The 16,660-nt window shown below is 35.8% G+C and overlaps 2 protein-coding genes and 1 long non-coding RNA gene across 3 annotated transcripts in view; all 3 read left to right on the top strand.

Moving 5' to 3' along the window:
* Positions 1-1,050: 1,050 nt before the first annotated feature.
* Positions 1,051-4,905, top strand: LOC125682745 (uncharacterized). Its single transcript, XM_048923349.2, has 5 exons — positions 1,051-1,545; positions 2,931-3,147; positions 3,283-3,399; positions 3,605-3,731; positions 3,830-4,905. The coding sequence occupies exons 1-5, from the start codon at positions 1,483-1,485 to the stop codon at positions 4,026-4,028; spliced, it is 723 nt and encodes a 240-aa protein (XP_048779306.2). The 5' UTR covers positions 1,051-1,482; the 3' UTR covers positions 4,029-4,905.
* A 925-nt stretch (positions 4,906-5,830) lies between these two features.
* On the top strand, positions 5,831-9,717 carry LOC125675446 (uncharacterized). Its single transcript, XM_048913098.2, has 4 exons — positions 5,831-6,627; positions 6,830-7,164; positions 7,302-7,871; positions 8,023-9,717. The coding sequence occupies exons 1-3, from the start codon at positions 6,504-6,506 to the stop codon at positions 7,485-7,487; spliced, it is 645 nt and encodes a 214-aa protein (XP_048769055.2). The 5' UTR covers positions 5,831-6,503; the 3' UTR covers positions 7,488-7,871; positions 8,023-9,717.
* Positions 9,718-12,552: 2,835 nt separating this feature from the next.
* The window catches only part of LOC125667132 (uncharacterized), an 8,479-nt gene continuing 4,371 nt past the window's right edge, over positions 12,553-16,660 (top strand). The window contains exon 1 of the long non-coding RNA XR_007367037.2: positions 12,553-16,406. This is a non-coding gene — a long non-coding RNA (uncharacterized LOC125667132). The remainder of the gene's footprint in view (positions 16,407-16,660) is intronic.

The raw sequence follows: 16,660 nt of genomic DNA on the forward strand, positions 1-16,660 counted from the left end.
TAGTATCTCAAAAGTGTGTAATTTTTATTTTTTTTATTATTAATTGTAAAATTCAGTTGAATTAAAACTGTAAATAAACCTTTCATTCTGAAATTCAAAAAGAAAATCATGAAGTTCAGAATTTATATTCCATATACTATATCAGTACTGATAACTAAACATGCTTATTAAAAAATCTATATATTTTTTTCTTCCATTAAAATAATATTTGAACAGCGGGGATGTAAAGTGAGAAAGTAAATACTTGCTACATAATTAAACGCAAGCAATTTTTATGTATAACTTACAATTGAAAAATATAGAAGCACCCCCCTCCCCTATTAAAAACAACGATTTGTGAATTGTATACTTAAATTGGGACACATGTACATGAGGAAACACTAGCTGATTATGACGAACCGTGTGCCAGTACAACAAATGACATTCATGATACATTTGCCACATTTAGGGTACTCTACACCTACAAGAACACTTTAGCTCTATTTCAATATTGTGGTTATTCGTATCCCGTGGGGATCCGGGTTAGAATAGGTCCTCAGTACCTCTTTGCTTGTCGAAAGAGGTGGTCCTTCGGATAAGACCGCAAAAACCGAGGTTCCGTGTCATAGCAGGTGTGGCACGATGAAGATCCCTTCCTGCTCAATGGCCATAAGCGCCGAACTTAGGCCTTTTGCAGCCCTTCACCGGCAGTGTTGACGTCAGTCTGATTAAAATCAAACCTCTCACTTCGCTCGATATACGGATAGTTGAGCGAAGTGAGAGGTTTGATTTTAATCAGACTGTGGTGACATCTACATATGAGTTAGATATTCTCGAGAGGGGCGTAAAACAATATTCAATCAATCGTATAAAAAGGAAAATGGGATTACCATTACAGATTTTAGACTATTTTTATTACGATAATTCATAAATGAAATGTACACAAGTTCATACGACTTCTAATCTATTTAAAATGATAGTTAAACATCAGTAGGCTATTTGATGGCATGGGGTCTTGAAATCCACAGGCATCTAATGTATGGACAGTACTATCCCCCCCTTCCCCCTCTGATTTTTTTTTTTTTTTTTTTTGCTTCGATAATTTCTCCAAAATATATGGATTCCCTGTCTAACCCATCACAATTTCGATTTATGTGATCGTTTGACTTTCCCACTTTTTGTATTATTTAGAGATTGCCGGGCCTTCTACCGGCTTTATTATTACCGGTAGAAGGCCAATCTCTAAAGCTTACAAAAATTCGGAAAGGATTACATAAATCGAAATTTGCATGGGAAAGACAAGTGATCCATACATTTTGGAGGAGAAATTATGTACTTATCTATCTATTTCTATTATGTTATCAACACCCATAAAGCGAGCAGTGATCGCGATGGAAGTCATAAGAGATATTTATCACGCGTTTAAATACCACAATGCGCAGCTAATATGCATATATATATATATAGACATGATTTTTAGTGTCTTTAAATGCTGTTGCCACGATGGACGTTCAAGCATCATTATTCCTTCCAGCTTTATTTCTAATCCATTTAAACGCTGAATACGTAAGTCGCATTTATTTCTTTTTATCTTCCATTTTATCTTACTATTGAAATTAAATATATAAAATTGTATCATTTTTGTTGATGTTGTCTAAGGTATTTATTGGCAGTCAATCGTACAGTATCTTGAGATTCTGAACAAAAATATTTTTTGCATATTATTGATAAGGAATAATTATTCCAAACAATAAAAATTGAATTCTTATTTCCCCCACGTTTTAACATCGGCCGCTCCTCAATATTGACTATTTTTGGAAACGGGGAATACCAACGCTGTCAAGAAGTTCAATAACCTACAGAATATATAGTTATAAAGGCAGTTACCTTTTGGATTTGCCGACAATACACTCTAATAAAAATATGTTTTATCAATTGTATCAAAATTTAAATTTCTGTGTAGCTTTCTCTTGTAGTAACTTTCACATTTTGTATGATTTAATATAACATGTTTCACAGCCATTTGTATAAAAAAAAAGAAGGATTTAAGTAAAAAAAAAAAAATGATGTTTAGACATTAGATTTTAAATATACACAAAAATGATCTAAGTAGTGTTATAATATCTCTGTATTGCTTCGTTCGACATGCGGTTGAGAAATTTAATTTTAGCACAGGGGTTTTACGCTTTACGCCATATACATACAGTATACCTAGTGAATCACCAATGCAATGTATACCGGGTATATCGCGCTTTACGATACATTCCTCTCACTTGGATAAAAGTGTCTGTATACCCAGTGGAGGATTTAAAGGGGGCGCAGCCAGCAGCCAATTCCCCAACTCCCTTCCCCCAGATTTTCAAATTTAAGGTAAACCATGGCCTATTGTTTAGAAAAATGAAAATGATAAAACGAAGCAATAATTTCTCTCACTCTCAGACAAATAGATGACAAAATCTTTGATTTTTTGGATTACTTTGATTGGGAGAACTTTCTTTTTTTCCCCCAAAAAAATCATTGAAATTTGCGCCATTTTATTAATGTCCAAGAGATGACAGAAAATAGCAAAAATGACTACTTAGGAGACATATTTCAAGCCCTATAAAATCTGTTAAATCCAAGAGCTTCCCCTGGACCCCACCAGGGCTTCGTCCAGGACCCACTGCGGGCCTCAAGGCAGCCCCCAGACCCCTGCCACACAAAGTTGCGTCCCCAACCACAATTCCTGGATCCGCCCCAAATACCAAATAACATTTCCTTACCAAATCACTTAGACTCATAATGTAGTAATCAACTGAATATATATCGTTGGACAACTATAATGTTACAATTGACATAGCCTTGGAAATTATGTGTACTTGTGCATCTATATTGACATCTCATTGTAGCGAGAAAACAAGGATCTCGCTCAATTCAATAAAATTAATTTACATGTTATACTTCTTACCCAGTCACTAGCTTTCCAAAATTGTCCAACATCGATATTGACCGTTTCCTACACCACGTGTCCAAGGACGGAGGAGGCGTGGAGAGCGGCCGCCGAAAAGAAAAACTGCTCAAGCATCCCACAAACTTGCACTAGTCTTGAAAATTTCAAGTACCACTGTGTTACAAATGCCTTCAGGAATGAGTCCATTGAAGTCTGCGCTCCTGGTATATTCCTGTTAGGTAGGGTATTATTTTTACCTAGATCAGTCGATTAAAAACTAGCAATAATATTAATCGTATATATTCAGGTATCATACAATTGAATGAATGTTAATCATTTATAATTCATGAATATAACTATTTTGTTTTGTGTAGGATTTTGTGCGGAATACAACTTCCAGGGCGAACGAATACAAGACAACTATGACGCAGATTGCAAACAGTTCACCAAGCCCTGTCCTAGCAGATTCGAATCTTGGAAGTCCTACCAATGTATTTAATTTAGAAATATTTCATGAGTATATGATAAATCACCTACAATATCGTGCAAGATGGATAAGAATTTCATATCCTGTTGGGGAATAAGGAAAACGTACACACATTCAATCTGCATTATGCAAAAGACTGTTTTAAATACCTTTACTTGAAAATTCCTTTTTAACACTTGCTTATTTTGCGAGGATTTTTTTACATCTAGTTCCTGATTGCACTACAATTAACGGTACAAATCCCCGAGATTCCAAACTAGAATCGCGACCACAAGATTTGAAGATGAATACTACATCAGATGCACCAAGGACTCATCTCGAGAAAGCAAAGCAATCGTAAGTGTACATATACATTTGTTATTTATGAAATAGAATAATGTATTTGTTAAGTGAAATTAAGTATTTTGATCATTCTATTTTGATTTTCTTTGTAGAACTGAGACTATAATCTTGGTTATAAGTCTTGCGATCGTTTCCATTGTTGTGTTTGGCATCGCTGTGTTAGTTATCAGACATAAACAAAAACGAAAATTGGCTGATACGGGTACCAACAGCCGGCATCAAACTACTTCTCTGTATCAACCGTCTTCCGAGTCAGAAATGGAAGCACTGAACCAAGACAATGGTGTATGAGGACTGATTCGTAACTGATTTTGAAATTCGTCTCATTATCATGGGCATTGACAAGCCTTTGTGTGACCCTGATGATATACGATAATATCTGATTCATCATGTTGATATTTGGGAGATATACAAACAGGGGTCATCAGTGAAATTCTATGGATTGGTTTCTGCCATTTTAAGAAAATTCTTCTATCGAAATGAGGATTTTTTTTTCAAAATGGCAATAGGAACGAATACAAGACAGAAAGTCAATGGAACACAGTTGTTTTACTGTGCAGAAACACAGTAACTTTTAAACTGATATTCACTAAACAGGCAAATGTGCCTCATATGAATTTCACGTGAATTGTTGTTCACTTGAAATTTACGTGATTTTGACATACAAAGACTCACATAATTTCCATTTAAATGATGATGGCCATTTTCATTTATTCTACTAAAGAACTTAGCTAAATTCAAAACGTTATCTAAATGCTATTTGGCTATATTTATTCACTAATATCATTTTTTACTCTCTTCATGATAAATATAATGGATTTGATATGATACATGTTGCTACTTGTCAACTTGTTTGCTATGGTTTATCTATAGCAAAGGCGTGACAAAAGAAGATTCGTTTTATCACATATTAAGAATTTTTCCAACAGTCTGTTGGAATTCACATGGACACGAATTGTGCTCCTTTGTTAGCTGACCTGTTTCTATATTCATATGAAGCAGAATTTATTCAAAAACTTCTACGTGAGAAGAAAAAATATCTCGCTGTGACCTTCAATTCAACTTTTAGATATATCGATGACGTTTTGTCTATTAACAATGATAGCTTTCATTCATGTGTCGATTCGATATATCCCTGTCAGCTTGGAATAAAATACACCATAGAGTCGTCCACTTCTACTTAATACTTAGATATTTTATTGAAAGTAGACATTAACGGCAAACTGACAATTCAACTGTATGACAAAGGGGATAATTTCAGTTTCTCCATCGTCAGCTTCCCATATTTATGTAGCAATATTCCATTATCACCTGCATGTAGTGTTTATATCTCTCAGATGATTCGATACGCAAGAGCGTGTTCTGCGTATGGTCAGTTTTTAAATCGAGGCAAGCTATTGACAAACAATTCCCGATTGAAGTAAGCATTTCGCAAATTCTATGGTCGTTATAACGATTTAATTCATCAATACAACCTATCACTGGGTCAAATGCTGTTTGACGTGTTTCATACTGATTGTTAGGCCGTTCTTGGCACACTGGCACACTGATTTTGACTACGAATAACTCCATATAACTTATCAGAATATAGGGCTCACGGCGGGTGTGACCGGTCGACAGGAGATGCTTACTCCTCCTAGCCCTTACTCACAAAATATCTTACGACTAAGCTGAAAAAATATTCTTTCCGATAATCAAATACCAATCACAAGATCATAAGTATGTATTCAACTTTTATAAACCATAGGTGTACTTTACATATTAGTTACGAAAGTCTACAAGAGATGAAAAATAAGAAAATTGCAGTGTTTGTAAATTTTGATTTTAGTCGTAAGATGTTTTCATGTGTCCAGGAGTCCGTGTTTGCCCTATTTTCTATTTTGTATTGCTAATGGGAGTTATGAAATTGATCACTGTTCGTTATCTTTATCTTTCATTGACCCAATTAATATTCCATATATACCATAAGATACCATTACACGGCAATATCATATCGGATATGATAGTGAACAGTATAAAAGGCTACGGCAATTTCCATTTCATTTAATTTAAAAATACATTTCAAAATTATACTTTAAAATCTATACAAGACTGAAAAAAGATGTCTCTCAAATTTGCAATGGCAGCCGTGCGATACATTAGTATATATTTTAGGCAACGTAAAGCCTCAGTCACAACCAGAAACACGTATTTTTTCAATGGTGCTTCGACTGCACTTTTCGCCATAGGTGATAGTAGCAGAAGGAGTTGAGGAAGGAGAAGATAGCAGTCAATTCGTTAAATTGGAGTAAGAACAACGTAAGGTGACAGTACCACCGTGGTCAAATGTCATTTGGTTCGCAAAGACATTGTTTTGTCTCGAGATTATTCGCGGACCAATCACACGGCGCGTACAAGAAATGTGTACTCTGTGACCTCATTGTTGGCTGTCAGTGGAAGAGAAGAAGGTTCGTCTGAAGCAACATGCCCTTTGTTGCAAAACAAGTAAGTGAATTTTTTTATGGTTCATGAAGATAGCCATGCAGTTTTTCGATTAGATAGATAGATAGACGGCAGGTAGGCGTTAGATAGCCATGCAGTTTTTCGATTAGATAGATAGACGGGCAGGCAGGCGTTAGATGTTCCAGACAGTGTGAGGGGTGTTGTAGAAGATATGGGAGTTGGAGGGTTTGTATAGTAATTCTATTGATTTATTGCATTGAACATATATGATGTTATGATAACAATGCACTTCATAATATTCATATATGATGTATTTCAATTCCGATGAAAATATATAATTTACTTCGATCTTTTTTCCCATTAGCACCACCCCTGTTTCAGACAGCATGGAAGATTTTCCGAACGATAGGAGAAAGTGATGGATTGGAATTTTCAATCTTCTTTGAAGGTGTCTGCATCATTTACTAGACCTACAGAGCCACATGAAGAGCAAGAATATATACTTATCTACATGTATATACTACATGTACAAGTATATACATACTTCTATATAATTATATGTTACGAGAAAATAGAATTGAAACAGCGTTTTGATTTGAAACGACCTACACTTTTTATATCTATCTTTAATTCTTGATTTTACCCCTAAGGTTTTGCAGACCCTCATCCAGCACCTTATCCAGCACCTCATCCAGTACCTTATCCAGCACCTCACCCAGCACCTTATCCAGCACCTCATCCAGTACCTTATCCAGCACCTCATCCATCACCTTATCCAGCACCTCATCCAGCACCTTATCCAGCACCTCATCCATCACCTCATCCAGCACCTTCACAGGAACCTGCCGTGCGTTCATTTATGGTCGACTTCGAAGCGGGGATAAGGAAAGCTCTGCGGCGTGTATTCCTCGAAACTTCTATCACAGGATGTGCGTTTCATTGGAGGAAGGCAGTGTTCCAGAAGGTGCAGAACTTGGGGCTCCAGGTATGTTACATGTAATCTAAAATTCTTCATAACGGAAATAAATTTAGTGGGAAATAAAGTAAAATATTAGAATAACCAATTAAATATTTATAGCTTACATTATATCATATGATTAATGATTGTTTGATTTCTTACAGATTCCATACCAGGAGCGAGCAGATGACGTCAACCAATTTGTCCGCAAAGTGACAGCCGTTCCACTCCTGTCCGCAGAGCACACCTGGGCAGCGTTTGATCACCTTGTCCTGTCGACAGCCCAACAACCCCTCCTCTTGGACCCCCTGTGCTATGTGGAGGACACGTGGATGATGAGTACCGTGTGACCTATCGAGTCCTGGTCCGAACATGTATATAAGCGAACGATCCGGACCAACAACGTGACGATACCGAGGGGTAGCATATCCGGATGAATGTAGACAGGACACAGATATTTGAATTTTGAATATATTGAGGGGAAAACTATTTCAAAATAAATTATTTATAAAGAATATTTAATAAAAACATAGAATATTGTGTAAAATTCATAAAATGCCCCCCGGCAAAGGTAACACATTGATAATTCCTTTTATTTATTATCTCAGGGGCGCGTCAAGGTCAACCTGTATTTGTTGGTAGAGTTTCTTATGAAATAAGCCGATCTGCGCCCTCTGCAGTGAGAGGAAACTGTATAGATACCAGCAGAAGTCCGCCAAGGAGGTCATCTTAATGTACACACACATTTCATATTTTCTTTATAAATATAGTAAACATGCATTGTTATATTAACGCGCGGAGAAACAAATGAAATAATTATTAGCCTATTGGTTTTGTTGTGTTCGCCATCGTCATATATAGGCCCCTATCGTTTCAATTTTACAGTCACGCCAAGATCGTCAAAGTATGGGATGAGTACGAAGAAGGCAGTTTGTCAACGGAATCTCTTCAGAAAAAGCTCGACAGCCTATACCCCCCCCCCCCAGGTGAGGAGTACAGGAATATTAATTATTGCTAACTTGATATTATATGTTCATTTATTTTTCAATATATACTTGTATATTTTGTTACTATGTAACCTTATAGTTTGTTTGTGCATATATTTGTTTTGTTCACTTGTATAATTTCTTACCATGTAACCTTATAGTTTGTTTGTGCATATATTTGTTTTGTTCACTTGTCTAATTTCTTACCATGTAACCTTATAGTTTGTTTGTGCATATATTTGTTTTGTTCACTTGTATGATTTCTTACCATGTAACCTTATAGTTTGTTTGTGAATATATTTGTTTTGTTCACTTGTATGATTTCTTACCATGTAACTTTATAGTTTGTTTGTGCATATATTTGTTTTGTTCACTTGTATAATTTCTTACCATGTAACCTTATAGTTTGTTTGTGCATATATTTGTTTTGTTCACTTGTATAATTTCTTACCATGTAACCTTATAGTTTGTTTGTGCATATATTTGTTTTGTTCACTTGTCTAATTTCTTACCATGTAACCTTATAGTTTGTTTGTGCATATATTTGTTTTGTTCACTTGTATAATTTCTTACCATGTAACCTTATAGTTTGTTTGTGCATATATTTGTTTTGTTCACTTGTATAATTTCTTACCATGTAACCTTATAGTTTGTTTGTGCATATATTTGTTTTGTTCACTTGGATCTGTTTAGTTTGTCTTGACATTTCTGTAATGATTTGTTTCTTTTACATGTATATATTATGTTTATAGATCTATAGATATTTATTAAGGTAGGTAAATACTATTAGAAATTTCTGTCAATCAATTTTTTTTCCATTTAAATAACTTTAACAACTCATAAACTAACTAAAAAGTCCATATAAGACATACCTTTGCAGGTTTATTTTTATACTATGTGCTACAGTTGACATATACCCCCAAATGCAAAAGCCAAATTCAAACACAAGAATGCATTATCTCATGTTTTATTAAAAATATGCACCAAAGCACATCATATTAAGCTATAATATATAAAAACCAATAGCTATTCATTTACTGAGAGAATTTTTAAAGATATTCAATTGAAAACATACACAATTGCTGTTTAATCTGCTCACATCCTTCAGAAAAAAATCACAGAATATCGCAATTTTGAAAAATTCTCAAAATCTAAATTGTTTACATGCCAGTTTTTCTTTAAAAATATTTAGAATTATATCTAAGGTTAACAAAAAAACATATTTTACCATAGTTGACCAGAGATATTTTGCAAAATGGTCTCTTGAATATGTAAACCCCCATTTTTAAATTTAAGTTTTACAATTATTCTTTGCACACTTTGAAAATAGTAAATTGTAACAGCAAATACAGTCTTAAAATCAAGATTAACAGAATATGACAATATATATATATGCAAAACATACTGAAAATTTTGTTCTACCAGACAATTAGAACACAAGGGGGGGGGGGGGCACCCCCACCCCTTCCTTTTTCTCACAATTTTTTTTAGTGTGTGTGTTATTCTTTTTTTGTTTGGCTATCAATCATATAATGCATAAAAATACATACATGCTATCTCATACTTATAGAAAAAATAAATATAGTGTAACATATATGTAGATTCTAGCAACTACAGCTCATGTACAAATAATTTTGTTTCTTGAAAGTACTTGTGAAGAAGAGTTCAAATATTCAACAACTTTGCTGATGATTTTCTGAGGATTTATAATTCTGGGTTTCTTTGAACCAAACACACTCCCTAAAATTCAGTGTGAATTCCACTGTGAGGATCACGCCTATGTATGATTTTTATCTTGTTCAGGCTAAGATTGCTAGCTATGAACCTTTTAAACCTATGAGCCTTTCAATGTAGATATTACATTGCTTTGTACCATTGGAACTAGTGAGGACTTCACACTATAATAATTCATGGTAAATATATCTAAGATTCACATTTGAATGCTAAATTTGACTCGTACAGTTCTCATAAACTACAAACATCAAACAAAGAAGTTATAACTGGAACTTTCTAGTCGCTGTTTAAAATTTAAAACTGGATACGTAAAAGCACGGACTTTCCTTAATATAATTAAATAATCATTAATTAAGTATTTTCTACAAGAGAACCCGCGCCCATATTTTTATTTGATGAACTCGTACCATATAACAAAGTTTTGCTCTGGTCATGAAAACTCGTACCCAAAATTTTATGACAAAAATTACAAAGTTTTTTTTTTTATTCCGTAGGAGAACCCGGTACCAAAATTCATATTATAAAATGACAAAGTTTTTCTAGGAGAACTACCCAAATTTCTATTTGATAAAAGAAAAAAAAAAATTCTTGGGGGAGAACTAGTACCCAGATTTCTATAAAATGACGAATTTTTCCAGGAGAACTCGTACCCAAATTTCTATTTGATAAAGGTGGCAGGGGATAGTATCTTTGGTTCTGAAGCATGTGGGTAGGGGGTATACATCAAAGTCAGATTATTGCAGACTAATGAAAAATCATATTTCCCTTTTATGTCAATACTTGTATTTCATATTGGTGTAGTTAATAAATTTATTAAATTATGACCCTAAACTACATGTAATCTATAAATACTGACTAGTGCTGGTGCACAAAACAGGCTTTGAGCAGGTGACCCTTTTTTGCTTTGATTTTCTCTCATTTGGGCTAATCCACACCACCCCCACACCATCAGAGTACCAACCATGAGGATTTAGACACTGTGCACAATCAAGAACCCTATCTGCCCCTCTTAAAAATCTACTTTTCATATGGGGCCATCCACCTTCCCTCTTAACTACAGGCCTTTTGCTGGACCATGCCTGTTTTCACCGGAATTTCTGCAGCAACTGACCACGTGTCTTAGTTTCGTATTTGCACAAATCTATACGCTAGGAATAACAGGGGCTAAATTCGTTTTGGGCCCGAACTCTGCGAATGCGATATAGCCAAATATAGAAAGACCTGATAAAAAAACTACCCACTCGCTTCAGAAACTAGGTGTCTATTTAATTTATTTATGATATCACAGAGTGGCCCAAAACGGGCTTAGCCCCTGTGCAAGGAATCATGTTGACACCTACATGTTGTATCAACCTTTTTTATCAAGCATTTTATAATGACAAAGTTTTTCTCCAGGCCAGGAGAACTCGTACCCAAAGTTCTGAGTATGAGTTCTCCTGAATTCTGGACGTTTCGGCACCAAGACCTTTCGGCATTTCCTTTAGATTACAGTTAATGATAAATATATTTCTTTTGAGATAATCTTTTCACGGAAACAGATCACTGAAAGAGACACTATTTGTCGAAAAGCGTATCTTGTGAATAAAAATTGGAACCGTGTAAGCCCTGGATCGAGATGGTTGACTGTTAGTCCTCGAGGGTTTCAACAGTCCAGTAGCTATTTACTTCGTTACTAGCTTGAAAATATGGATATAATTTAAATTCAATTGTTATGATAAAATGTAGAAATTTATTTCAAACTTAAGGATTCTCTCTCTCTCTCTCTCTCTCTCTCTCTCTCTCTCTCTCTCTCTCTCTTGCATTGCTCTGATCTTTGGGTGAATTTGACTCCATTTATTGGCACTCAATCTTTTTTCTCCAACTCTTCAAAGTTTATTATCATTTCGGATTTCCAATGTTTTAAAGGCTTCAGCATTACTGAAGGGACATTATTGACATTATTTGTCGAAATGCGCATCTGGTGCATCAAAATTGGTACCGTTTAAATTTTACATTAAAGCAAGGAACACTGTTCAATTTTAATTCTGTACTATATTTTTACTACAATACAGATGATCCAGTATGTTAACACAAAAACTAATATACAACTGACACAGTACATATATAAAGAAAAAACACTAGATGATATTGCATACCAATGATAATGGTACCTTCACATTCACGGATTTTTCTTACGAATCCTTACGTATTCCACAAATCTGTAAAAGTAAACGGATTGTTACGATTTAGACACTTTAAAGAGTTGTTTAAGAACGTTTTAAAAGTATTTATGAGTATTTATCGGCCATTTACGGTTTATTACGAGTTCTTGCGATGCATTTACGGCACACATTTACGATTTAGGGATTGTTACGAGTATTTTACGGAAATTTACGATTTAGCTTAGCTTTTACGTGTAAATCACCACCTGTTAACGTGTTGATAACGTGCTGTTACGAATAGTTAAGAGCTAGTAACGATTGTTTACGTTTTTGAGTCAAAAGTGTTCGCAATTGGCTTTGTATCATTCGACAACTGACATTACTTGTAACAGCATGTATGTATATTGTATGCAAGATGTGTAACTTGGCAGGGTCTATAAGCCCGTGAACTGATACAATCGGAAGTTCCGTGAACTCAAACACACACAAATTGCATACGTCATACAATTTACTTTCGTTTTTACTAAAGGCCTAGTATTAACTCGTACCCGATATGCATATTAAAAATCTTTTGTAAGTGGAGGTACAGAATCAACACTAATAAGGATTTGATTGAGTTCACAGGGTTCTAATTAGGGTGTGATTGAGTTCATGGGCTTCTAATTAGGATATGGTCCACTTCACGGGCCTGTCTCTAACACTAAATAGGATGTGATTGAGTTCACGGGCCTGACTCTAACACTAATTAGGATATGATCCAGTTCACAGGCCTGATTCTAACATTAATTAGGATGTGATTGAGTTCACGGGCCTGATTCTAACACTAATCAAAATGTGATCCAGTTCACGGGCCTGATTCTAACACTAACTAGCATGTGATTGAGTTCACGGGCCTGCTTCTAACACTAATTAGGATATGATCCAGTTCACGGGCCTGATTCTAACACTAATTAAAATGTGATTGAGTTCACGGGCCTGATTCTAACATTAATTAGCATGTGATTGAGTTCACGGGCCTACTTCTAACATTAATTAGGATATGATCCAGTTCACGGGCCTGATTCTAACACTAATCAAAATGTGATCCAGTTCACGGGCCTGATTCTAACACTAACTAGCAAGTGATTGAGTTCACGGGCCTGATTCTAACACTAATTAGCATGTGATTGAGTTCACGGGCCTGATTCTAATACTAATTAGGATATGATCCAGTTCACGGGCCTGATTCTAACACTAACTAGCATGTGATTGAGTTCACGGGCCTGATTCTAACACTAATTAGCATGTGATTGTGTTCACGGGCCTGATTCTAATACTAATTAGGATATGATCCAGTTCACGGGCCTGATTCTAACACTAATCAAAATGTGATCCAGTTCACGGGCCTGATTCTAACACTAACTAGCATGTGGTTGACTTCACGGGCCTGATTCTAACACTAATTAAATTTGATTGAGTTCACGGGTCTAATTCTAACACTAAGTAAAATGTGATTGAGTTCACGGGCCTGCTTCTAACACTAATTAGGATATGATCCAGTTCACGGGCCTGATTCTAACACTAATCAGGATATGATCCAGTTCACGGGCCTGATTCTAACACTAACTAGCATGTGGTTGACTTCACGGGCCTGATTCTAACACTAATTAAATGTGATTGAGTTCACGGGCCTAATTCTAACACTAAGTAAAATGTGATTGAGTTCACGGGCCTGATTCTAACACTAATTAGGATATGATCCAGTTCACGGGCCTGATTCTAACACTAATCAGGATATGATCCAGTTCACGGGCCTGATTCTAACACTAACTAGCATGTGGTTGACTTCACGGTCCTGATTCTAACACTAATTAAATGTGATTGAGTTCACGGGCCTAATTCTAACACTAAGTAAAATGTGATTCAGTTCACGGGCCTGATTCTAAAACTAATCAGGATATGATCCAGTTCACGGGCTTGATTCTAACACTAATTAAAATGTGATCCAGTTCACGGGCCTGATTCTAACACTAACTAGCATGTGATTGACTTCACGGGCCTGATTCTAACACAAATTAGGATATGATCCAGTTAACGGGCCTGATTCTAACACTAATTAGGATATGCTCCAGTTCACGGGCCTGATTCTAACACTAATTGAAATGTGATTGAGTTCACGGGCCTGATTCTAACACTAGTTAGCATGTGATTGAGTTCACGGGCCTGATTCTAACACTAATTAGCATGTGATTGAGTTCACGGGCCTGATTCTAACACTAATTAGGATATGATCCAGTTCACGGGCCTGATTCTAACACTAATTAGGATATGCTCCAGTTCAGGGGGCTGACTCTAACACTAATTAGGATGTGATTAAGATCACAGGCCTCTAATTAGAATTATAGCATTATTATTTATTTCCACAAATCACATTTTCATACAACTCTTTATAGTGAAATGTTACACACATCTATTTTGATTTAAATCGTATCATTGATTATTCATCTATAACTTAGACTTGGGGGGGGGGGGTATACTGGAATCGGGTTGTCCGTCTGTCTGTCCGTCCGTCTGTAGACGCAATGGTTTCCGGGCTCTAAAGCATTATCCTTTCCACCTACCGTCACCATATCATATATATGGACTACCCATGGGATGAAGATGTTCCCTATCGATTTTGGGGTCAAAAGGTCAAAGGTCACGCGCACTGGACATCAAAGTAGCAATATGGTTTCCATTTAAATTCTTTAATGGCTTTTTTCATCGCATGGAGATGCTGTGTTCCTAGATACCTTTTGGATCATAATATTGAAGTTTTACCTATTTCCAACACCCTTTAGGAGATTGGGGTAAGCGAGGGGTATTCTTAGTGAGGATTGCTCACAGTACCTCTTGTTTTAACAGGTTGTTTTTTTTACAATAACTATCGGAAAAGACTAACAAAATTTATGTTCCTATCATGCATAAATCTAAATAAATCATTGATTTTGCAAAATCTGATGACATCACAGGAGGGTGGAATTACTTTAGGTCATGTTTAGTGCTGTGTGTATATAAACATGCACACATATAATTATATCTTCCCTCTTCCAGGGGGAGACATATTGTATTTGTACTTTCTGTCCGTCCTTCCTTCTGTCACAAAATCTTGTGAACGCTTCTCCACCTATATGGCTTATCAGATAGACTTGAAACTTTGTACAATGCTTCATTGTCATTTGCAGATGTGAATATTGTTGGGACGGGAGGATCCAATTGTTTTCCTAAGAGTTATAGTGGATCTAAGAGGGGTGGAAGATGTAAAATAGCTTATGAACTCATCTCCTCCCATATGGCTTATTGGATAGACTTGAAACTTTGTACAATGCTTAATTGTCATTTGTAGATGTGCATATTGTCGTAATGGGAGGATCCAAAGTTTTTCCTAAAAGATATAGTGGATCTAAAAGGGGTGGAGGATGTTAAAATACCTTGTGAACACTTCTCCTATATGGCTTATCTGATAGACTTGAGAATTTGTACAATGCTTCAATGCCATTTGTAGATGTGCAAGTTGTAGGGACAGGAGGATCCAATTGTTTTCCTAAGAGTTATAGTGGATCTAAGAGGGGTGGAAGATGTAAAATAGCTTATGAACTCTTCTCCTCCCATATGGCTTATTGGATAGACTTGAAACTTTGTACAATGCTTAATTGTCATTTGTAGATGTGCATATTGTCGGAATGGGAGGATCCAAAGTTTTTCCTAAAAGATATAGTGGATCTAAAAGGGGTGGAGGATGTTAAAATACCTTGTGAACACTTCTCCTATATGGCTTATCTGATAGACTTGAGAATTTGTACAATGCTTCAATGCCATTTGTAGATGTGCAAGTTGTAGAGACAGGAGGATCCAATTGCTATCCTTAAAGTTAAAGTGGATCTGAGGGGTGTAGGGTATAAAATAGTTTGTGAACGCTTCTCCTCCTATATGGCTTATCAGAGTTCATGTCTATCTTCCTGCCCATGCTTTCTCCTCCATACTATTCAATACATTAAGGGGGATGTTTCCTATATTTTACGAATTAATTGGTTGATTGACAACAAACTTGGTACACTTGTACAGCATATATAAGGAGTAGATGACCCCTATTGATTCTTAGGTCACATGGTCAGTCCACTCTTGACATAGGAAGGTATTGTCTGCTCAATATTTTGAATTGCTGTAACTACTATTAATTAAATGAGGCACGGGTATAACCCTTTCAATTTTGCAACTTGGGGGGCATATGTGTTTTAGAAACATCTCTTGTGTTGTATTATATGAATTACAGTTTTTAGTGTGCTCAGTTTAGAGAATAGCATAAAAGTATTTGATAATTAAATATCTTGCAGATTGGCAGTTTACTCCATGCACCGACAGGAATGATAAACTGTGATATTCGTAAATGGTGAGCATTTATATTTTTAGCTCACCTGAGCCAAAGGCTCAAGTGAGCTTTTCTGATCAAAATTTGCCCGTTGTCTGTCGTCGTCGGCGTCATAAACGTTTTACATTTTCGACTTCTTCTCAAGAACCGCTGGACCAATTTCAACCAAACTTCCCACAAAGCATCCTTGAGTGAAGGGCTTTCAAGTTTGTTCAAAAGAAGGGTCATGTCCCTTTCAAAGGGGAGATAATCACAAAAATGCAAAAATAGGGTGG

This window comes from Ostrea edulis, chromosome 3, assembly GCF_947568905.1.
Source record: "Ostrea edulis chromosome 3, xbOstEdul1.1, whole genome shotgun sequence".
Classification (NCBI taxonomy): Eukaryota; Metazoa; Mollusca; class Bivalvia; order Ostreida; family Ostreidae; genus Ostrea; species Ostrea edulis.